General features: G+C 41.8%; 2 protein-coding genes across 2 annotated transcripts; one reads left to right on the top strand and one right to left on the bottom strand.

The window, feature by feature from the left end:
* Positions 1–2,045: 2,045 nt before the first annotated feature.
* LOC112465728 lies at positions 2,046–18,674 on the top strand. Its single transcript, XM_025033434.1, has 6 exons — positions 2,046–2,215; positions 2,623–4,599; positions 14,630–14,773; positions 15,702–16,003; positions 16,127–16,383; positions 17,442–18,674. Exons 2-6 carry the CDS (start codon positions 4,287–4,289, stop codon positions 18,205–18,207), a joined length of 1,782 nt encoding a protein of 593 aa, XP_024889202.1. The 5' UTR covers positions 2,046–2,215; positions 2,623–4,286; the 3' UTR covers positions 18,208–18,674.
* A 1,664-nt stretch (positions 18,675–20,338) lies between these two features.
* LOC112465727 (F-box/LRR-repeat protein 4-like) lies at positions 20,339–24,504 on the bottom strand. The gene is made up of 8 exons (XM_025033433.1): positions 24,384–24,504; positions 24,090–24,320; positions 23,888–23,987; positions 23,288–23,804; positions 22,170–22,368; positions 21,721–22,084; positions 21,289–21,637; positions 20,339–21,142 (listed from the first exon to the last, which is right to left on the bottom strand). Exons 2-8 carry the CDS (start codon positions 24,309–24,311, stop codon positions 20,767–20,769), a joined length of 2,127 nt encoding a protein of 708 aa, XP_024889201.1. The 5' UTR covers positions 24,312–24,320; positions 24,384–24,504; the 3' UTR covers positions 20,339–20,766.
* Between the last annotated feature and the right edge of the window lie 1,068 nt (positions 24,505–25,572).

Genomic DNA, 25,572 nt, shown 5'->3' with positions numbered 1-25,572 from the left:
TGCTTAACGATCGAGTCGAAATCCAGCAGCGTTTCGCAAACCGCAGCGAAATGATGAAAATCGACGAAGACGATGACGATGACGATGACGATGACGATGACGATTGAACCAGGACGGTTAGACCACACGAAAACATCGGCAATGGGACATTGCGTATTCGCGTTGCGTAACGCTTTCGTCCGCGAATTTAACGGTAGCGAACCGGCGATTTCCTCTGTCTGTCAACCGGTAAACGATCGTGCTCTCGTGTAATTGCCGTGCTGATATTTGCCGCTTGGCTAAGCGTAGCGTACAAGAGAATCAGTGAACGGAAGATCGGAGAGACGAGGCTTCTTCGAAATAGGCGAATTAAAAAATATTGATAGAAATTAATTTTGTGAAATTATATGAATTTTTATTAACACATTGTTGACTAGGCGTTTGCAGAAATTAAACGCTTATAAAGGGCCAGCTATTTTTCTCATACAAGCCAATTCAACAGGAACAAAATTTTATAATAAATTTCATAATTTTGCATTGTGTAAAAGATCTAGAAAAAGTAAATCATGATAAAAAGTAACGTATTACAAATTACAAATTAATAAAAATTACACAAATCTTATAATGAAAACTTTATCAATTTTAAGCTCTGACAACTTCGCATGATAATTTAAACTGTATGCCTCTCTAAAAACTCACCGCCGGTTAATACCTAATGTTCAGGCAATAAAGATGAGTTGATGCGCCTTTGGTCAATAATGTGTCAAAAATCGAAGATTGATTTATGTATATCTACCTTTTTTTCATTCCTTCCTTTTCTTTTCTATTTGTATGTACAAACATATATGTCCTAATATAATTTGACTAATAGGATTAAAGATCGTTTAGTGAATGTTACGATATTTAAAACTCTTATTGTACGGTCTGAGAAACCTCCATAAAAAGGATTATACGATGCGTGAGAGAGAAACCCGTAATGACGTAACATGTCGGACGTTCGCATCGGTAATGTATGCTCGACAAAAATAAAAGCCAAGGTCGTTCCACTTTCCACCCACTCGGAAACCACGCCAATTTGCTCGTAATTTTTACAATCTTATCCGCGATATCGAGCGCGCGAGCGAATCACATTGAGGTGCGAGACGACGTATAAATTCGAAATACGTGTAAGAAGAAGGCTATTACGCGCGATATCGTCATCGCCGAATTTCAAGCGAGAGTTACCAAATATAGGGACTGCGCTGGGCTCGTTTTATTTAAGTATAGCCGTATAAGAAAAATTCGCATGTAGCATTTCAGTCACCAAGTGGTTTGTCTTTTACGAAAGCGTGCGGCATTTTTTTGCAACGGATGCATTTCTGTCGATCAGGATGCGGTTTAAAAGATTCCCGAACACGATGAATGCGATCATCGACCGCGTCAGAGAGAAAATAAAATGTTCAATGTGTTGAAAGTAAAATTAACTTTCTATAAACTCGCAGAAAAACTCGAGACGAAGTCAAACGTCTGTCCTTAATGTTAAAAAGTGGCATGATCTAACGAAGCTCAATGATCACGAGCTCGCCTCCGATCCTTCCTTCCTTCGCTGAGATTGATCTGCGCGCTCTCGGGAGGTAGCTTCTGATCCCAGCCACGATCTGATCAGCTGCCATTTAATCTCAGCACGCCGCAATTGTCAGCTCCTCGTGCCTCGTCGTTGCTGTGCATACACAGAGACTGACTCGGCTACCACGGGCGATTATTACAGGCTCCTAGGCAGGAAGAGAGTATCGAGGGCGGTGCGCGCGCTCCTGTGGGGTAACAGCTCCTCTCAGCGAGCAACAATAGGACCCATATTGAATAAACCCACGTCCACGTAGGTCGGAGCGAGGCGCGCGTATTCTGTTAACTGGCCGTACGGAGGACTCCGCGGGCGAGGCTCAGGCCTCAGGCCGCCGGTATTGCTGGCACTGACAGCCAAGCTTGGGTAGAGGTGGTGGCACACGGTACCAGTGACGGCTACACGACGCCGCGCCGTTGTGTGCGTGCGGCTCTTGGTGCCGGTGGACCTCTTACACTCCACTCAGTTCGAGCCGGGCGTCAGTGACTTCGCGTCCGCCGATCCGATCGGATCCTCTTCAAAAAGTGCGCGCGTTCTTCCGTTCGGCCAGAAGATAGTCGGGCAAATTGGACTATTCGATCGCATTTACGGAACCGGCGTTGAACGTGCGGAAATAATTGGAGTACTTCCTTTTGGGTATTTTTCACTTTGTTCATCCCTCGGCGTTTATACCCTTCCTACAAAATTGAAAAATCTTCAAAGATGAATATCTAAAATAGAGGATTATTTCGCGTATTTTTTTCTTAATTTAATCTATTTTGTTTTTAATGCTACAGAATTTGTGAATGTACTTACGTAAATTGCAAGACAGATCCGCGATTGTCTTTATTGCATATCATCGTAGATCACAATTACGTTGCCGTTTCGATCGTGATTCGATCAGTTCTGCAATTAAATAGATGTAATGAATAAATGTAACGACATTCGTCGAAGAAACATATCGACTCGATAGATTTGCCGAGCGACGCGTTTCCGCGATCAAACCGCGCAGAGTGCCGCGATAGAGAACACTTTGGCCATATCGCCTGTCCGTCTGTTTTCAGACCACCGTGATGCAGCCCGACCTCGGCCGACAAGGTGTCTGAAGGATATCCCCAGGATTTTTTTCCACCTCTTTCTCTGGCCTTCGCCTTTCCTCGCGGGATACGGTAGGTCCTGCTCGCGGACTACCAAGATGCAGCTCAGACCCAGTTATCGAGGCGTCTGAAGGCACCCCGCGGCCCGCGCACGGCTCGGCATAAAGCAATAAAAGCGCCCGCGCGCCACGAGATATATCTCGCGAGGCTCGCGTAAGAAAACGGCGAAAGAAAGCCGACCGCACCGGTAAATCATAAACGCCACGGGGATCGAACCCCACGGGAGATAACTGCCTTCGCGTCAGGAGATAGAAAGAAAGAGAGAGAGGAGCAACGGCTCGGTTAACCAAGCGGGATTCATCATTCGATCGCGCGTCCATCGGATCCATCTATCCTCGGACGCCTCGGCAGCGCTCGAAAACGAAACAGCCCGGAAGAGGGGCCCCGTTCGTCGTTCATCATCGGGTACAGGACGTCCGGAAGAGTACCTCGGCCGCGCGCGCGCGCGGAGAGACGGTCTTCATCGTTCGCCATCCTTGCTCGCCATCGTGGACATCGTTGATAGACCCTGATAGCTTCGTCTAAGAATATACACTTACGCGAGCATAGACAGCCTTTCATCCTCGCGAGCGAGTGATCATCACGGATATACTGCCAGTAAATCGTAATAGTCTAAGGAGAGATGCGTTGCCAGCCAGCGTTCACTCTACGCAACAATTGAGGATATTATCGATAGATCGTGATAGTTTTGCCGTAACGCGTTTGCGCTACCGTCCTGATCAACCGAGGGAGGATATGATCCACCGCATGTGTGAAAAGTGTAACGCGGAAAGTGGTAAACTCGCGAGCGGATCGACATCGATCGTCTTAACAGTGCCGCCGATTCGCGATCGATCGGCTCGTTCGACGCGGTGTTTCGTCGACGGTGTTTCGTGATCCTCGATCTCACTACGCGCTGTTGCTCCAGGCAACAGTTTAGTGGCTAGTGAACGGAGTTTCACGTATTATTTATAACGGGCCGGGGATCAACGAGGCGACTTTAATATCCGCTGCAAATCAATTTCATGCCGTTTCGATGAACGAAATCGATTTTATCGCTCGAGCCAGATGTAAAAGTAACGATCGCTTAGTTCATCGAGAATGTACAATTGGATCTCTCTTTCCTCTTCGCGTGCGACAATTTTACGCGAGGATTGCCTGACGCTCGCAAAGTGTCGAAAATAACTCCTCGCCGAGAGGGTTAATGTCACTATCATCGCACCGCGAGACGGAAAGTGACGGTCGCCGAGCGGCCGCGGCGGAGTGACATAATTGAAGAAGAAAGTGCCAGCGCATCCAAGCCCGTTATTAAGCGGTATAATGAGCGGGTACCGAGAGGGGAACGAAGATGCCTTCGAAAGCAAGCGTCGTGCTCGCTCCGCCGCCACGGGGATTAAATGACGCTGAGCCCTCGAGCTGTCCAGCGTTACCCTGAAGAGGACTGTCTCATCCGAATCAGTATTCATCGCGTCAGTTTCCTGATCCCGACACACTTTGTGATCCCTCGCCGGCTTATTCAAACTGTGCACGTTTCGCCTCGATGTCCTGCGGGAACGTTCGCGCGGTGACACTGTCTCGAAACTTGTGAGATCATGTCGTCGAACGGTGAATTCTCGACGATGTCCAGCGAGGAGATGCCTTCGCTCCCCAAATCCCTGCCGAGCTCGAGGGAGGCCACCGCCGAGGGTGGTTCCGGTTCCAGCGGCGGATATATGCCGCTACGGGAGTTCCTGGATCGGTTCTCGTTACCAAGGGTCGTCAGACTCGAGGGTACCGGCGGCAGGCCGGTGCTCCTGTACAAGCAGCAACAGCGATCGCTGAGAGTCACGGCGAGCCTGCTGATCCACCGGTACCGGCATGACGTCAAGGTGGGACCGGAGATCGTCATCCCGGAGGGTTATCCAGGTGAGGGTTTTCCCTTAGATCGGCCATTCGATGCGAAACGATTATTGCTCCCGGTTGCATGAAGGAAATTGCAGTCGGGTCTCCGACGTTTATTGCTCCTCGCGGAGGATAATTCCGGAAAGCGGAATGCCTGCAAAAACCGTCATTTTTCGCGTGCATGGCACTTCGATTCGATAAACAGTTAACATCACAAAATAAAAATAAAAAATTCTCGATTCGCGATTGATTGGAGTACTTTTCTCAAGAAAAATAACGTGGAAAAGAGAACTATTTAAAAAACATGAAAATATAAAAACATGTATCTTTTTTGATGTTTTTTGAACGTCTCTCGTTCTTTAATGTTATTTGAATTGGTATCGACGCGGCCACTCTTCTAATGACCTGTGTCCCGTGTGGTGATAGTCAGCGCGTAGAACGTAAATTATGCTCGGCAGAACGAACGGTAACGGTTGTGGAGATCATCCGGCTGGAATCATCGGAACAGGTTATGGACTCCATCGAGCTCACGCTCGCGTTTGCGTCGGCGATCGCGTGGACGTGCGAGAAGTTGCAAGAAAAAATGATAATGCTTCGACTTCTCTCTCTTTTCTTCTTCTTTTCTTCCTCCTTTTCTTTCGCTTGATGAAAAAGGGAAGGCTCGTTCTCGCTCTCGCATTCGAGAAAGAGAAGGAGAGCCTCTTCGTCATACGATTAATATTCCGACTCGTTCTTTTTCGTCTCAATCGTAAACCACTTTGTGGCGAAGTAAGCCGCGAAGCTCGGCTTTTCTGCGTGCGCGCGCGCGCGCGCTATCCTCCGCGACTTATATTGGTTTCTGGCATCAGAAATAAAAATTACAAGGCAATAAAGCGCGGTAATGTGGACCTATTAGATCGAATGGACGGGAGGTAAAGTGGGGAATGTTTAGGCTCGATGGTGGCTCGACAGCTTGAAGAGAGAACCGTCAGCTAACGACGCCTGGTTCTTTCGCGCTCGCAAGAAGCTATTCAATACATCGGCATTTCTCTCCATCCTCCCCCCGTCATCTGCCTCGTACGCTTCTCTCCTCCTGTCTCGTTTCCTTCGTTCTCCTCCTCGACTTCGTCCTCGTCCTCGTCCTCCTCCTCTTCAGGCGCAAGACGTGAAATTGGCGTCGCGCACGACAGTGTCGCGCTTGACTCGCCGCTAACTGGCCTCTAATAAACGCACTTCGTATTTTAATGAAAATGTCGTTGGTGAGACGATGCATGGCGGTTATGAGTCAGACATGTTAAGTTACCGGGGCTGCGAGCCCGATGGAGAGTTGGCATATTTAATGCGCGTCTCGCCTCTTACCATCTCCTCAATGAATGTCGCAAGGCGATTACACTCCCGATTGCAAACCTCTGACGAATCGCGAAATCCGCAAGGAAAACACGTTTGCCGAATTGACGTCACAGCTGACGAAATTTCGTCATATGGTTTTTCTTACTCGACAACGTTCCGGTCGAGTCACGCGAGAGAAATGTCGCCGATAATTCTCGCGGGCAAATGAATTATTCCGCGCGGAGCGTGTCGATGATTCACGGTGCCGGCAAATCCGGAGTGTTGACAAACGCTTTCTAGTTTCTGCCTAGATCTCACGCCGACCTTGAGGTGGCTTAGGATGACTCGATGGTAAGTGGCAATTCGCCGCTACTTTTCCCTTTCGATTCCGCTGTTCGGCTCCTCTCTTTGCGCTCAGTCCGCTCGGCAGCGTGCGCTCGCGGACTTGAAAGATTTTGAAATTGAAACTCTTAGCACCAGAATATTATAGAATTACAGCAAACGGAGGACGGATGGCGATGGGAAAAAGGTGATCCGGTTCTTTCACGCATTATGCCAGCAAACAATTTCCTACTCAACACAATGTAACTGTTATGTACAACGTGTGTTATATTATACACTTATATTGTTGAGTGGGAAATTATAATATTGATGTAATGTCTACTATTAATTGGTGTTTGCTGGGGACCTGGTAAAGTTTTCGTGCGATCGTATTTTTTGGCGACAAACGCTGGACGAGTCGCTCATCGTTCGACGAGGAGGTCGAGGACATTTTGAGCGGAGTGCGCGTATGCGGATACAAACTCCTCGTCGCCGTCGGTCGCATCATAAATTCGCACTTGAAACGGACGCGAGATTGGCTACATATGCACCGCGCGGTACTAACAGTAAATTGAGCCGAGAAAACGTTACTCCACGCCCACGAATTCGCCACGTAGCGCCGCGACGTAACTCTTTACGCGGCGTAAAACCACGGACGCGCGAAGAGGACGAGGGGGACGAAGAAAAAGGTCGCGGCCAGACGTCTCTCGCGATGAATTAGTTCCGCGTTTTAAACGCTCGGACCACGCGCGCGCGCGGCGAGAACACCGGCCCGTTCTTCGCGGTAATAAAGAAGAAGTCGCCGGACGTTTACTATTGGCCGGTTCGGCGCAAAAAGCACTAAGCGGGCATGCAGATCAAATAGCGGACCGTTCTGGCTCGAAGCAATCAGAAGTCACGCGGCGTTATCGTCCGTATGTTTTCCCTCATTGGCGGAATACGACGACTTTCCTCCGGCTCGAGCTGTCGTCCCCTCTCCTTTTTCTCGTCTTCCCGCTCGGCGAAAACTGCGGGATTGCTTTTCCTTATAGCCGGCGGCTTCGTTTGCTCATTTTATGAACCATCCACCGGACCAGAAACGCGGGACTCTTCCCAACGAGCTCGCTGGGAAACTGCAGATTCTCAGTATTCGAAGCTGTACGTTTCGCGTCATCTAAATTCCGACCGGCGCGCCATGATAAATTTCACTATTTTACGGAACAGAGCTGTTTCCTCTTTCGCTCCTCCTTGTACTTATCCCTCGGGCCATTTTTCCCTCTGCGTCACCGTGGAATTTCAACCGGCCGGCGCGCGGCGCGGCACGATTCCCGAGCCGGAATGACTTTCGTCATCTGGCTTAATCCCATTTGTCCGGCGGGGCGCACGTGCGTGAAATGCGCGATCACCGCTTGCGCAGCTGCCGTTAAGCGCAAGCACACCGATCCGGATTGTCGGTGCGAAACCGCATTGCGATTTCGTCGACGCGGCATGACATAATCCGTCCGTTCGACTTCCGTCTGTCCGGCGCGAAAATTATCTGTTAACGAGATTGCAGTGGAATTTCGTCATACACTTTCTTCTAGCATTACTGTACGATTCTCTATACCGCTGTAATATAATATCGTGACGAGGCAGCTTTAATGGACTGATCGAATTTTGACTTTTCATCGTTGGATGAAAGAAAGGCGCGCGCGCGCGCGCTCGTTACGTAGATGTCATCTACGCGGCGAAATTGAATCCCGCTGACGGCAATCGAATGCTTTTCTTTTGATAACGGGGAATTCATGCCGGGATAGTTAGTATCGCGCAGATTAAACACACGTCGCGATTCCTTGCGTCGCATATATGCACCTCTGCGTCGTTCGTAATTTTCCGTGGCGGAAAAGCTGGATAAAAAAATCTGAAGCCTGCAGGCTTTCATCGAAGAGAGAATTATTAGTTGGATATATTAGAGGCGTGTACCTACTGTACATCATCGTGATCAATCCTCCAAGTATTTTTCACGTAGAATTATGTGATTCCCGAAAGATGAAAAAAAGGCATTCGAAAAAGAATGAGAAATGTGTCTCGAATCAAAGTGTATGATGCAATCTTGAAATTTTTGGCTCAATTCAGACGTCATTCGCGATTGCAGTTATACTTGTCCCAAGATAAAATCTGATTAATATAATTCAAAGAATTGAGACAAAAATTATGATTCTTATCATAACGAACCACGTATCGCATCGTCGCAACAGTTCGTCGGCTTTGCGCAACGAGGAGGAGGGTGTCACATTAGAAGCTCGCTTCGATCGCGGATCGTCCATTCGACGAAACGCGAAACGGAATTCTCGGTCGGAGGTATACGCAACTTGAACCCTCAACCGGGATAAAATTACTAGGGTGAAGATTCAGACGCGCGCGTCCGATTCCAGAGACTGATAAGGACGATGGACGATATCGCACAAATCACCGGCCGCGGCTTAACTGCTGTTCGCGCAAATCCCGGGACGAGAGAGGGCCGCGACGAGCTCTCCGCACGCCGACCGCGCGGGCTCCAGTTTACAGTAATTTATTAGGCGTGTAAACCTCGGGAGAACGCGCGGTTCTCGTCGGCGGCGTCGAGGTCGACGTCCTTCCTCTCTCTCACGTGAGAGACGGAGGTTCTCCTCTCGTTCTTTTCCATTCCTTTCTTTTCCCCTCCCCTTTCTTTTCCTTGCCCGCGCCCGCTGCACCGTTAACATGCATTCGACGAGGGATGATGATGCCGGTAGCCCTTAAAGTTTTATGGAGCGGTTTACGAGATAATCGCGTACCCGCGCATTTCGGCAACCAACGATGCGAAGGAACCACCTTTCGATAGTCGGTCGTTCGCCCGCGGCAAATCCGCAGAGCATTCGCGATGCACCGTTGCGATCCGTTGCCGGTCGCAAAAAAAAAGGAAAGATAAAACGATCTCGCGCTGCCGACGGAAGAAAGGCGGATCGCCGTAAAGTAAAATGCGAGTGACCGATAGCACGATGTGTGAAACGATCAGGTCTAGCGGGACATTGTCCAGCTTTCGCGTGTTACATACTGAGCAAGAAAGAAGAACCCTTTCGTTAAAGATGTAATATCTTTCCGATCGTATATAAATATTTACGAGATTTGAATTTCTCATTTCGTGAGCGACACGATAAAAATATGATATTTCAATGGACACAAAAAAAATGTAAAATTTGTACTCGCAATCATCCTCCGCGCCGCCTCCCCCACGCAGGGAATTATCGACGATCGCTTTCGTGCGTATCGTGGTAGATCGGCGATTTCGCGCATTCGCGCGCGGAAAGAGGACTCCTCTCTTTCTCTCCGGACAGAGAAGCGGAGAATGAATTGCGTGCAGTATCGCGATCGTGATTGCGGGCCGAGGGATCGTATAGATCGGTTTATCCGACGCGGCCGTATGATTTTACTGCCAACTGCCCGACCCGGCGCAGATGTCTCGGCTCTTTCTCTCCCTCTCTTTCTTTCTCTCTCTTATATATCCGTAAGATGTGTATATATACACGTACATAGATATGTATATATATATATATATATATATATATATATATATATATATATATATCGTTATTTGCTCGCGCAGACCTCTCGGACGAGGTCTTACGACGAGACAAGAATGTTGCGCGGGCCAGACGCGCCCTCGGCGATGACCGGCCTCCCTCGGTTTTAAATAACGGTCATTACGTGCCAGGGTATAACTCTCTAGAGTATCGCGCGTCGGCCGGCATCGACTGTGCGGAACCGATCCCACGACAAAGGGAGAGACAGAAGCGAGGAAGGATTCAATCTATTCGAAACGCGCGGCCATCCGTAAGCCGACCGTCCAACTTCTGCAAAACGACAAAATCTATAAGAGCGACTAGACAATAAATCGCGCTCGATCTGTGCTCCCCATCGCGCTCTATCGCCATGTTCTCCGGTCTATTACCAATATTACCGATTGGTACCGCTAATGCCGCTGCTACTACTCTTGCCGATACCTCTTGGTCGCGATTTGTCACGACGACAAATTCTCCTTCGCGTTTCTACTTTTAATTCCTCCTTTTCTTTTTCGCTTTCAATCACTAATAAATATCTCCGCACTCGAAGACATCGAAACAAATCAATGTTGTATAATAGGATGCTATAGCGATGCTGTATAAGCAGTGATTTAATTAGGATTTTAGAGGAGATCCGAGTTAAAAATATTGACCATTGGATTGGCTTTTAACAAATATCCCATAAAGATATATCGCCGATGATGGAGTATAGCAGACACGTTACTCCGCTATGCTGCAGCGGGGTATCATCGATAACATAGTCCGGCAACCATATACTATTGTCACGGTTCGATTCACGTTCGAGTAATATTATATCCCGAATGATTGGTCTCTCGCGGCGTAACGTGAATTATGCACAATAAAGATTCCAGCCGCGAGATGTAGGCTGTGGTCTCCCTTACTTAATGCTCCGGCTAAACACATATATCGCGCATCTCAATATCACAATGTTTATCTGGAATGTCACGCCGATCACCGGCGATCTCTCGCAACGAAGTATTCCCGATATTTTAGTAGGGACGTAAACTAGTTGTTAACGGTGTGGCCGTTTCGGTTACATAATTTTTTTTAAGTCTCGATAAACCTAACTGACCTTTGCATTGCTATACAATTTTCATTTGATACTGGCCGAATGGATTTTCATTAAACATGGAAGCTGAAATCCCTCCTTTTTCGTAGGAGGGAGAGAAGAAGTCCCGATTCTATTCATCGCTGTCACCAATGTTATGTGCACTTCACTTCACTTCTTAGATTTTTGGCATCGGGCAGTACTTCACCCATAAACAGGTGTAATCATCATCAGCTTTGGCTCAACAATTCTTTATGAGTCTTGGCCTGCTCTAAGAGGTCCCTCCATTCCGACCTGTTCTTTACTCTCCCTCTCCAGTTCCTGACTTCCAAACTCTTGAGATCCTTCTCCACCTGGTCCATATACCTTGCCTTCGGTCTAAACAGGTGTAATAGGTAATTTTAAAATGGATACGTGTAATTGTGGGTGTGTCTCGTGTATCTGTGCGTGAATGTCAACTCGGGTCAATCCGTGGGCGCGTTAAGCCCAAAGAACTGCGCGGATGAATTCCCCCTGCGGGCATCTTATGTACAATCTGCCATTCAATCACGTTTCTATAATTAACCAGAATCCACGGTTCGGGACGAACAAAAAATCTACTCGAAATTCGGGGCTTGCAACAAATACATGTCGACAAGTAGCTGTATGATAATTATCTTGTGAATAAATAAAAAACAAAATATAAATATAATTTCTGGCCTACTTATTAAATGTTGCGAGATTAATCATGATAAATCACATGTTTATGCCATATTCATCGCAACCGGATTTCCAGGTGTTTAGACAAAAACATAATATCTACGTCACAGATACCGAGCCACGTGCACCGATGGCGAAGCCTATTATCCGTTCCATTGAAAGGAGGCTTTCCTTTCATACCATAAAGCCAGACAGGAATTAGGATGAATTCTTGAGACATGGTGTAACGCGCTTAACGCAGTTCCTGCGAGCGCACCTGAACCACGGGTCAATGTCCAATTCCTTGCTCCGGTTGCTGCAACCTTTTCTTTGATTGTCATCAAGGCGGCATGATACAAAGCGTGAAAGTGACATTTTTTGTTGCATACAGAAATAGGTTTTTTAAATGTTTAATAACTTGAGCATATCCTTTGATAAAGAAAATATTATTTCCAATCTTAAAGTTTATCTTAGATAACAATTTTCCAGAAAAATGTAAATCCCTGATTGATTCAAAGGTATAAATGTTTTTTGTAGAAAAGCACACAGAATTCGAATATAATCTCGTCGTTGAGATGTTAGATCTCGGCACTGATATACACATATCTAAGATTCCGGAAATACGCGGCGCTATCCTTTATCCCAAGCAACGCCCGAGCATTAAATTCTGACACGTGCCGTGAATATAACGTGTTCCGTTCGGTAACGGGCCAGCATTTTATGGAGTTATGGCACCAACGAACTTTGAATCGTAAACACATGCGTTGCAGCGGTGATGCGTTAAAAACGACGGGATGAAACGGATTTTCAGGAACATTCAGCTGACTGTTTCATGCGAAACGACCGCTCACTATCATCTCGTGTTTATTCAGCAAAGCGTGTATATTTTCTATAAGCGTACAGAATTAAAGGGAAGAATTAATAAACTATATATATTAAATTTTATACTTAGCTATACATTGATCTTCAGATTATATATATATTAGTTCCGTTATATTAAATAGAATTATATTATTGAATTTCTACACAATCTCCATACACATTGCATGTATAGCTATTTATTACGTGTATATTTTTATATTTCAACTACACTCTTCTCAACGACTGCCGACTAAATGTCGGAAAAATTGGTTGTCCGGGTAAAACTCCGAGGGAAACGTGCGCTTCATTACGTGAATCATTAGGCGCGCGCGATCTCGCAATTACGCAAGACAATGAGATATACGCAGTCGCGCGACGCGTTAGGAAACCGCTCTTGCCGTGCGTAACTGAATGCCTGAACTTTTCCGTAGATTTTTCGCAGCGGATGCGGCGAATCTGTATAATTACGACCTGAACGCGTTCGCTCGCCCGCTCGCGTGGCTATGGCGGATGCGCACGCTGGAAATGGAAAGTGAGGGAAGGTCGTACGCGCGTAAAGCTTATGCAACTGCGTGCGCGAGCCACACGCCTTTGCAACATTTCTTTTCCGGAGTACACGCTCCCGTTCCCGGATCCAGAAGCCGTCCTTCTGCCGAGGGACGACTGAGGGAACCCACCTATTAGCTCCCTTCGAGGTATTCTCAAGAACGCAACGAGGAGATCCAATACCATCCGTCTAATTGCGCGCACTTGGGTTTCCAGGTCGTTGATCTAGAACAAACAAAAACCGGGAGCGCCGCCAAGTCCCTTAGATTATTCCATCAGTTAACCTCGAACACGAATTAATGTGCGCACGTAAACTGGAAACGGAAAAACTTTCCCAAGGGAAACTAACTGGCTTCCCCCCTTTACGCTTCCTTTTTCCTCTTCATGCAACTCGCAAACGTTCACTGAATCTCTTCGACGCTTTTCCATTTGACTAAGAAAATAGATAAAATATAAAATACAAAGATAACTAATGAAAATAAAACATATTGTTCTGAAAATCATATTTAGGCCAAATAAATTATTTATATTGATTTATTACTTATTAATTATTTTTATATGGTAATTTGTGATGCTTCTATTAAATTCGACTTATTTAACAATCTTTTAATTTCTTTGAAAATTGTTAAAGAGATAATCGAGGTAACTTTTACTTTCATCGGAGATGGATTTAAGATCTCAGACTCTGAAATAATGAAAATGATATTTCGGGTCAAATAATTTTTTTATATGATTATCTTTGCATGGTTACTTGCGGTGCTTTTGTTAAGTATAACTTTGATAATCTTTTAATATCTCTGAAAATTGCTTGCTTTATAAAGTTAAGGTATCTAACTTTTGCTTTCGTCGGAGATGGATTCAGGACCTCAGGGACTGCCACAGCCTGGATAGCATTCCGGCGCAATTCTTAAGGGACAGGATTCGAGTACACGCGCTCACATCAGGGCGGCATTCTTAAATCAATTAGCAACGAGAAAAAGAACCTGCTGACCTTCGATCAGCCGATCGACCACCACTCGACTACTGTGTCTCTACTGCAGCGCGCCTGAAATCCGCCTGTTCGCAATTTGGCGGCTTTCTTTACGATCTGACTGGAACTTCACATAGTTCCTTCTTGCCAAATATAATAGATACGTTTTTTAACTCATCCTGAGGCCGCACACTCGCGCGCGCGCGCATGTACACCGCTATGTCGGCAGATGCCGACCGGTCCTAATCGTTCTCGCTACGATTAACAAAAATTCAGCCTTGAGTCTCCCGTCAGAGAAGAAACGAGGTGTAGATTCTTTTCTCTATGTCCGACTCAAAGCCTTATATATAACGATCTATATTGCTGAAACAGCTGTTATTACAAACACATTGCATGAATATATAATTTTTTATAACTAAAATCAGTCTCAAAGTAGGATTATAAAGATTTAATTATACTTTATATAAAATGTACTTCATAAATATTAAGTATAATTCAAATATTAGATGATAAAAAGTATTCTTTAAATTTTATTATTTTAAATATTAGGTTAATTAAAAGTATTTTTCGGCAAAAAAATATTTGGGCTTGTTGTTCGTGTAATAATTTGCTAGTGAATAGTTCCATGAAGAACAGTTTCATAATGTTTATTCTGCTCATTAATAACCGTGTCAAATTGCTATTGAAGTCGAAAAGATACGCTATATGCCTTTTATTGTACAGTCCTCCGCAAGACATTTAACGTTTCCTAACTCTTTTCAGGATGGTTTTCTGTGATATCTGGCAATAACACGACGGGCAGCGCGCGCGTCTATCGAAGGATAGATTCCTTGGTGAAGACGGGGGTACCTGCTTTTCTATTGGCGACACCTCTGAGAGGCTACACGTTGACACACTCGAAAATGGGTAAGTACGGGCAATGAAGCTAGAAAGTGCCGCGAGCGATCGCTCGCGAAATGTCAAACGGTGCAACGTTCTTGACCTAGATGCATAAGAATAGCGATGCAGCGCACAAAGATGCTATCTTTCTCTCTGTCTCTCTTCCCTCTTTTTCTTTTAATCTTGCTTGCTTCGTGCTAAGCAAAAACATATGCTCGAAAATAGTAGGAATTATCTCTTTTACGATTGTGCAAATTGCCACTCTTCGTAATTTAAATGCATAGATACTTTAAGCAACGAAGAAGTAGAAAGTTATATAAATTCTAAAATAAATGGATAAAAATTTAAAATAGATATTCGAGAAGCGCCGATCCATTAAAATTTAAGTTTCAACCTTTATGCGGATAACAACTCCATTTACATATCTACGCCCGTAAAAATATTCCCTGCTATGCAATCATGTTAAAACCATGAAAGAAACGAAAAAGGAAGTTTCGAACCCTTTTCTGCTAAACGTCAAAATGATGTAAATTAGGATAATAATTACCGATGATACGCACTAACAGGATGTAACAGATTTATGGAAACTGCCGCGTTTATAAAACTGAGACTTCGTTAAAACGAGAATATCAGCAAGAAAACGAGTAACGGTTAGCGTGGTTAGTGATCAGCCTATGACTCTAGTGTTAGATACATATCGGCACGAGACCATCGGACATGACTGAAAAGGACTTCTATCACCTTTTGACACTATTTGGTACCGTTAAGGATGCTTTTGGGATACGACTGTTAGGATTGATTATGCCAGGCTTCCTTTGAAATTCGACGCGTTGTTAACGGGACAACCGCGTGCAACTTAATCGGCGAAGACGAAGTTGCACGACGTACTTTGTACATATGCAAGTAGTGTCGCTGCAATTTGCGCTCATCAAGTTTTGCACTCGCGTGCTTTCAGAGAATGGAAATCTGCGGGCCCATTACACGAAGACGACAATCAGAGCCGGCGAGATATTACGACTCGTGGCGGTCTTCCAGGATACGAGGCGATGCAGCTCGGTCTCCTTCAGCATTTCCGGCGGCTGCCCCGAAAAAGACCAGTACGCGCAATGCATCGACCTTCACGGACAAGAGGTGTTCGCCTCGCTGTCGACCAGAGGCGAGTTCTATGCGATCTGTCAGAGCGGAAGCGTCGACACCGGAAGCGACGCGGTGCTCTACAAGGTTCATCACCTCGCCAAGAGACAACTGCCTCTCAGAGTGAGTCGCATTTACGAATTAACGCTTTCAATAATTAAAATATACCGAAAAACTATTTTCTTTTATTATATTTTATAATTCTCCCTTATTCAAAATTATGATTAAATAAATTTTTCTCTTCAGGTACGATTGATAGCGGGACCGTTGCCAGTGCCATTGCCAAAGGAGTACGGCGGTCTAATGCAACTGGAGACATCGACGCGTGGTCCGATAGTATTGGGCTGCGTCGTTCCTGAGAGACCGGTGCACAATCCGGAAATGCTCGAATTGGTCGTGACCGGTAACGGAGCACCAAGAGTGCGAAGAGCTCGATTGGGTTACCCTTCGGAAGCGAGATTGCTGGCCTCCCCGAAAATGCAACGATTACTATCAGCTTGCAGGTAAAGTCATTAATAGAGTTTAAGTGAAGCAAAAGCAACTCTTTTTCAGTAAAAAGTTGTTCAGTATTGCGCGAATTAAGGAGGTTCTACAGATAATGGATGTATCTGAAAATTGGAAAAAATTTTATGGACGTATAAATTGAGATGCGAGAAAAGTGCTCGAAAAATTTTAGCATCGGTTACCGTGTAAAAATTTGCAAAAATGAATTTTGAAATCACAGTTTTTAACATAAGCTACATATGGCAGAGGGGCTTTTGGAGACAGGAAACGAGATATTAATTATATAAAGACGACCTACCAGAGATTAAAAAAACGGAGCTCTTATAGATCTTAATCTAACCTTTTCAGAAATATCGAGAAAAACTAGGGTTATCGCGTAAAGTTTTGTGATATTGGCTATTGAAACAGGCCATATCACAGTTCACGTAGCGTGCTTCGAATAACAAGGGAGATTTGACAATGTCGCAGCGACTGCACCCGCGCGAAAAGTGTACAGCCAGTACAGCACCACAGTATGACAGCACCTCAAACTTAAGCACCTAACGTTTACGAGCGCTTACGGAGAAGTACCTACTCTAGAATTATGTGAAATTGTGAAATAACGGTCATATGAGCAGAACTGTCAAGTTCGCGACGTTACCACATTTTCTTCCATTATAAGCCGCCAGAGTCAAAGGAGCACTTACACGATATTTTTAATTATTCCTCGCTTCGACTAATATGGGTATGATATAAGCTCTAACGTCATCAAAATTCACGAAAATATTTTATGAATACTTAGAATCGATGAATTTGAAGATTTTCTCTTCATCTCTCAACTGACTAAAGAGTACCTGTAGAACCTCCTTAATCAACGAATGTTATAAATAAAAATTAAGTGACATTCTTTATTTGTTATTCATTGTTCAAGTAAAATCGTCTAATTCTATTTTCTTAACATTCGGACTTTTTTAAAAATTTCTATTCAGTGTTTACCGTATCGCGAAAAAAATATGAACCGTTAGCTCGTTACACCAGAATCTCTATTCTGCATGGTTAAACTGTTCTTCTACTTTAGCCAAACGGTTGGAGATCGAGCAACGGAACCGCGAGTAGCGCCCACGAAGTTGCACCCGCCGACCGTGGACAGCTTGAAGGAAATGCATCTGAAAAAGATCAAGCCAAAATCAGAGACCAAGCCAATTTTGCAGAGCCTGAAGGACGGGCTGGAGCACCTGAAGCGGAGTTCCGTCAAAGAACGGAACCAACAGACAAAGCAGAGCACCGGGAACGGTATTCTGGACAGAATCTCGAAACTCACTCAGGGTAACAGAAATCGAAACCCCGCGAAGAAATCGGCCTCGTTCACGTTTGCGGTGAGGCCGGAGATAGCCATGAGATCTCAGGAGCGTTACTCCAGTCTAGAACCGGAAACTACCTCTCATCAGACCAGCCAGAATCGAAACACCAAGCAGCCGGTACAGAGATCCGTATCAACCAGCGTGTTGGAAATACCGTGCGTCGAGCTACAGCCTAATTACTCTCACGTAAGGGACAGTCTAACGCCGCTGCCGTCACTACCGAAGCTGGTCAGGACCAGCAACAACAAAACCGAGGAAATCTATGCCGAGATCTGCGATACCGCGACGGCGAACCAGGCGCAGAAATGCCCGGGAAGCCACGTGATGGCGCGAATCAGGATCGTCGTGCAGGGCAACGATTCGTCTTTTGGGGCGCACAACGTGATCAGCAATGAAAGATATATGAACTCAATGGTAACAGGCGAACAAATTGACTCGATCATCAGTACAGAGGACGAAGTGATCTATAATACTGTATTCTAAAATTAAGATGATATACAAAATACAATTATGATGCTCATACGCAAATGAAAGAGATTTCGTTGTAACTCGAGACATTAATGTATGGAAATCCCTAAAGTGTAGACAAACCGGCTGTGTTTATCGCGCGCACTACGCGTACGATCAACTTTCTATCGAGATGTATTATATTAGAAACCATATTTAAAAAATTACCAGTATTTTTGTAGAAAAATACAGACATCTTCTGTATATATCTTTGCCATACTATTAATGTACTAACAATTGGGATAAGAACGCGCTTTAGAAATGTTTCTTAGAACAACGATTCGCTCAAATTAATTACAAATGTAAGCGTAACTTGCGTCAAAATAAAATTTGTCTAATTTTTATTAAATCCAAAAATGTCTACAGAAATAGAACAATAATGTAAAAAGAAAAACAATGATTCTGTTTGTATGAAAAAAATATATATTTTATGTCTTTTTTAACTTTTTGAATTTTTTTAATTTTTGAGGTTTTAATTTTTGTTGTCTTTTTTGAATTGCGGCGTTATTAGCTTTACTTTTATCAGCATTATCTTCTATTACTTTTTTCATCACTTCGACAGCTTTCTGTACATCCTGAACTATATCTACGTTCAAATTATCATCAAGATACTTTCCCGAGAATCCTTTCGGGAACATTGGCATTGATAATAAAAATCGTGGTTAACTTTTCTTTGCCTTTAATTGTCGCTTCAACGCTGCTGCTGCTTCTTCCGATTCTGTCGATAAATCGCTAAAATAATCTCTAAATAATATAAAATCACAATTGAAGTATTATCAAATTTGTGAATTGAAAGACATTGAAGTTAATTTTTTAAGAAATATTAGAAACGATCAGTTAAATAAAACTACTGTTCATAAATAATATAATTTTTAAATGTAACCATTTTGGACTACTGCAATAATAACATATTTTCCGTTTTATAAAAAATAATATATTTTCTCGAAATTGTAAAAAAATAAATTATATTTTCGTCAGTTATAAAAAAATTTCTTATAAATACGTTTTTTAGTTCTGAAACGATTGTTTCATTTCAAACTGTTATTGCGCTTATAAGGCTGATCTATCATCTATACAAGAGTGCAAACATGTCGCAGTTTTGTGTATTTATGTCAATGAAGAATGTACCGTATTACATCCACAACTGACCAGCCACTAATATAGAATAAATCTTATATAGTGATTATATACTTCCAATCCGCAAAATACAAAAAATAAGGATGCACTACAAACAGTTCAGTTTCACAAAGAAGAGATGCTTCGGACAAATGCTGTTCAGTAGATGAAATTAGACACGTACAAAAAAAATTCTGTCGCTAAAGTATCCATTTGCGAAATATTTACAAACTGAAAAATTAGCTCAATCAGAAAGAGCTTTTCACAAGCAAAAAAAAACAAAAGCAGCTGGAAGAATTGCGTTTTGTATGTAAAGAATTATAAAAATTCCAAACTAGTGATACATATCACAGTTATGAATGACTTTCACAAGACAAAGGATTTAAAATAATTTTAAAAAGAATTGAGTATAGAGGAAAATCCCCTATTATGAGATAGGTTCCTAATATGAGATGGCTTTTTTCATAGTGGGATCAACAGATGGGATCTATATAGGGCCTTTTAGCTTAACATATCTCATATTAGGATCCTGTCTCATAATAGAGGACTTTCCTCTAATACCTATCCTGAAAAGCTTCAAAACTCGTATAAAAATATTCAAGTGACAAAAAACGAATGGGTTCAAATTTGTATAAAGTCGGAAAGTCAATCGGGTTCAATGATTTAAGCCAAAGGTCTAAACGAATAAGGTGTTAATCAAAACAAGGAAACAAAATTTTAAAGAACTTGCCAATTCAATTTAAAAATAATAAGTTTAACGAAAGAATGATTGCAGATATGGTTCATGGTCTGCAAACTGATGAGATTATCGCAAGAAATTATTTTTGCATGATACTGCATGGATTAAAAGTGCAAAATCAAATTTCAGTTTGTCAGAAATAGGTTTGGGTTTGGATAGATTTTTTGGGGGTGTGGGAGTGCAGAGGGAAGAGAGGCCCTTCTCCGCCTACTTCTAAATTTTTTTTATACTATATGTAGAGATATACAAGAATTATTTCAAAACTCTTATTTATTTCAAATTTTGCGCACTTTTACATCACTGCGGATGCTCTCTCCGATGCTCATGTATGTACTTGTACCCTGCCGATATAGCATATTTCTTAACTCTAGACAGACTCACTTATTTTTCTCATACGTGAATGACTCACTGGGGTAATACGTTACCCCAAACTTGTACCGCGTGTATAGTATTTCCAGAATGTTCTTAGAAAACTTTATAATAGATAATTTTGTTTGTAGTTTAATAGGGAAGACGATAGTAGTCATCAATTTGCGGTAGTAAAAAAAAACAGTAAAAAAATTTCGAAGAACAAAACAAAGAACCAAAAATTTGGCTGAAATAATGCGAATTTGAATTTCGCGTGGGGTAACGTATTACCCCAGTGAGTCTGTCTAGGGTTAACCCGAAAATTGTCTCTTTTAGTAGTACCATCCTGACCTTCCTTTCAGCACCGTTGGTCCCTTTTGATGTTCAAGAATGGACACGTGTGGATAATATTCCTTCGCCTTAGCAACGAATCGTGTCTGATGACTATCACGCGTGTCGTCTAACCCGTTCCGCATTACATAGATTGTTTGCAGTTTAGGACACTGCTCGAGAATTGCGAAAGTATAACCCGACATATAATCCAAGTATATTCGTCTTAAGTTTTTACACAGTGTCAGAGCTTCATAGACATTGCGATTGAAAATCATATTGGAAGTATCGGAACTTCTCAAATTGACTTCTTCTAAGCATTGACAGGAGGAAAACAATCTATGCAAGCTATGCTTATCGATTTTGCAATATGTTATCCTGTAACAAAAGTCATGTTAATATGCGGTTTTTCAATCGCAATAAGAAAAACAACATAACCGTTTCATAATGTTTGCAAGAAATGTAAATACACATTTTGATAAAGAATAATATGTGTTTTAAAAGAAAATGTAGCACACACGTACTTGTCCATCATTGTCAGTTTTCGTAAATTCTTGCATTCAGCGAGGGCATGAATACCTCGTGATGTAATAATACTGTAACAGTCCGATAAATCTATTATTTCTAAGTCTGGACACGAATTTTTTAACTGTATTATAATTGCGTCTAAATCTCGTCGGTGTATATAACACTGAGAAGCAGGCATGCTCAGATTTAAGTTACGCATCCGGCGAGTTTTTTGCAGTATTTTGCAAAGAGATTCAGTTCTTATATGAGAGCCTTTAAGATCTAATTTCTCTAGAAATTCTAGATTTTCGGGAATCGAAACTTCTTCTTCCTTTCCCTCCAGAGTACAATTACTGAGATCCAATTCTAAAAACAAAAAACCCAAAAAATGTATATATTAGTCATATACAGTTTATCTGTAATCTTAACAATCATATTTATTTATGTACCTTTTAAATTTTTGCATATCTCTGAAATTTTTAATAGAGATAATTTGTCAACAAAATTGCAGCCACTTAATCGTAAGTGCGTTAAACAATCGCCGCAACTCTGAAGAAAGTTTACGAAATCCGTAGCAGAAATGCAGCTTTTTGTAAGATCCAACTGTTGCAAATATTTACATTTGGATGCAAAATAAAACAGAATTTTATCATAACAGAAGGATGAAGAGTATTTTTTTTGTAAATTTCGTAAGTTCAAACATTTGAAGAGAAAAGGATCCTGTGTTAAATTATTGAGGCGTTTATTTACTTTGCTCATACGGCAAAACGATCTCATATCCAAATATTTTAATATTATTAGTATTATTTCATCCTGCAAAAACAAAATATAAAATTTTAATACATGAGATTATGTATTATAATAAATTATTACGAGAAATAAACTTCGAATATTTTACAGAAAGCGCAGAAAAACTGTCACGTTGCTCCTTGGATTCTTCTGAAGAAAGTTTGATATCTTCTATAAATTTTACATAATTCCAATTATTTCTTAATAAAGGGTGATTCACATATCCCTGCTTAGAAGATATCACATCTTCCTCCCGAAATACTTGCTTGTGCGCGAGCTTGCTCTTGTGAAAACTCGTTGCTATGTCGCTGCAAATAACATTGGAACACAAATTTATTTTCATTATTAACACTACGCGGACGGCGTTTTTAAAAGCGTCTCTATGTTAAAAAAATCTATAAAAATTCGTTGTATCATCTTTAAGATTTCAAAAAGTGATTTCTACATAAGTCGAAACTGTTGCAATTTCTTTTTTAAGTGTCGAAACGTTAAAAGAAAACTGTAAAATGCGAGTTTAAATAATAGCATATTTTTTAAATGTGTGACTAAAAAAAATTGTTCAAGGGTTTTATAGTTCAATAATGGTACTTGAAAGAAAAATACACGAAGAGAACCTAAAAAAAAGTTGAATTATTAAAGCACTTAAAAATTGGTAATTTCGGTATACAGAAAAAATGAGATTTGAAGACAAGAGCAATGCTATTTTTTTTTTAAAGGTTACTTCTTATTTATTATTTATAAGTAAGATCAATATTGAAAAAAAAAAAAACACGTAAAATGCAAAATTACTTATTCGCGGACAAAATTAACGAGGTAGAGTCAGTGATGCTAGGCGGCAGACGGAATAGCATGCTACAGCATGTGGAGGGCATGGCTGTGCAAGGCACAGCAAACGGACAAGCTCCTCCATCCGTGTAGCCGCGACACGCCGAGCGTAACATGCTGTTCCTTCTGCCGTTTAACATCCGAGGTGGACACCCTGAGTCTTTCGAGGCACACACTACACTTTGTTTGCTCGGTATCGCGCAACTGACGAACCTCAATGCCGCTTGGCAGTTACATGCCCACTATCACCAAGTTTTTTTATGGAGGAGAGTCAACGTAAGCGCTGAAGCCATTCCCGTGAGAATCATAAATGAAAAATCGACTATGCCTTAAAAGTCCCACAGTATCCGCGCAGTGTTAAGAAAATAATATAAAATTACTTAATGTCGACAATTATAATACCTTTTATAAATAACGCAATATTTAGGAAATTCCTTTTGAAGATCAAGAATATCCAAGTACGCATTTTCATAATCACGTGTTGTATTAAAAGTGTCCTCCAATATATAGGAATCCCTGTAAATTGTCCCAGGAATTCTTGAGAATTTTTCAGGATGTTGTTGTGCCTGAATGCGGTGTAAGAGATTAGTTATACTCTTATCTTCAGGATTTTTAGGAAAAATCAATTTTGATGTCCCGATCAGCATCACAGCATCTAGCTGTGTGCAACAGTTGGATACAAATTGTAGTCTGAGCATTTTAGTTTTAAAGTTACAAGACTGTAAAGCTGGAGAAAATATCCGTCTACGTTTGAAAAATTTTGGCTCGCCATGGTAGAATTGAGGCGGTCCATCCCATAATAAAATCCACCGACCCTCATCTTCAGATTCTTGAGCCCAAACTTCAGTTACGTTCCCAGAATTATATACTTCATATATAGAAATTCTGATTGGATATACAGCTTCATGAAACTCGAGATCTTCAAAATAAAAATTATAACCTTTTCTGAACACAAACATTTTCCTTAACAATATCTTATTTATCAATTCAAATGTTACATACCAATATAATGAAAATAATAATCTCTGTCAAACACTTCTACAAAAGTATATGGCACTTGTTTCTGCCATGGAGATATTGAAATATCGAAATTATACGTCTCCTAGTATTAAAGATTAAAAAAAGTACTGAATATTACCAAATGTTGTAGCATAAATTAGATTTTGCGATTATATACTATCTACAGAACGGAAAATACACATACCAAAAGAAAATCTTCATGGTTTGGAAAATTGCTAGGTGTTCCAATTATATTATTACGAATATTACTTATGCTAGCAGTATTCTTACAGTCCTTTGTGGATATATTGCTATCCTTCACAAATTGATAGATGAAATCAACATAATCCTCTCCTACCGCTACTCTATCAGTATAAGGATACCTGACATCATTCTCGCAATGTGAGGAATGATAATTGGATGTCATATTCTCTCTCTTAAAAAAGATGGAAAATGTAAAGTAATAGTAGGTAAATCAGAAGAATAGTGGCCTTCTCACCGATTTCGTTGAACTTAGGCTTAATCGACGCGTTTTTGCACAAAACAACCGAATCTAGCAGAAAAAAGTGTCGCTCTGATTAACAGGTTATGAGACCTGTCGAGATGTGGCATGTGGCGACGTGGCGACTGGTGGCGACTACGAACAGTACGAACAGTACGAACATGCCCTTGTGGCCATATGCGCATGCTCAGTGGCCGCACGCGCATGCAAGAGGTCACGTGACAACTGTTTATTCCAATAATTTTTTTATTGTTTGTATGGCACACCAGGCACACACACGTGTGTATGCCCTAGCCCTATACACATCACAATAGCGTTGATATTTATTTCGGTAGCATTTCGAATTTGTCATTTACGATTTGAGGTTAGAAGTCGCATGGGATTAACAGCTTTTACGATTGCGATAATTAAAATCCGTTCAGTTTGACAATTTAATGCAATTTTTTTACTTTTCCAGGTTTTTTGTTTGTTTGTTTGCTTAGTCCTCATTTTTTTTTTGCTTGTTCAAGTTTACTCCACATGTTGCGAGATGTACAATGTGAATTATCAACTAAACAGCTCATAAATATTAAACTAAAATATGTCACCTGGGACAGATTTTTAAATTATTCTCTAATTTGTTTTATATTTATATGTTTTATCTGTTTTTGTCATCTTATTATTTTACCTCACATTATTTTTCAAGAATTTTGTTGTATGCTTTTTGTCTTGCCTTATGATATATTCATGATGTACTTTATTTTTTAATTTGTCTATTATACAGTCAAGCTATATTTTTTCCCTAAATTAGTCTATCATCGTCATCATGCCACCAAAAAAGTCAATGGAGGAGACGGATCGTTTGACCCGTATAACGATTGTGAATTCAGATAAGTGTAAACCTAAACGATGTAGGCAAGAATGCAAGAGATCTTGTCCCGTAGTACGAATGGGAAAACTTTGTATAGAAGTTAATCCAAACAGTAAAATAGCAGCCATCTCGGAGGAACTGTGCATTGGATGTGGTATCTGTGTCAAGGTGATTTTATTATATAATAGAATTATATAACAATTTTGTATAATGACATCTTTGATACAATTAATAGATATCGTATTATACTTGTTATTAAGTATTGAAACGTTCTTTATAATGATGATGAACCAAATTGAATAAAGTATGAGATTATTTGCACCTTTTCTATGTAAT

The sequence above is a fragment of the Temnothorax curvispinosus genome, unplaced genomic scaffold (genome assembly GCF_003070985.1).
Source record: "Temnothorax curvispinosus isolate PA1 unplaced genomic scaffold, ASM307098v1 QBEX01015437.1, whole genome shotgun sequence".
In the NCBI taxonomy this organism is placed as follows: Eukaryota; Metazoa; Arthropoda; class Insecta; order Hymenoptera; family Formicidae; genus Temnothorax; species Temnothorax curvispinosus.
This window is presented reverse-complemented; position numbering and strand designations above follow the sequence as displayed.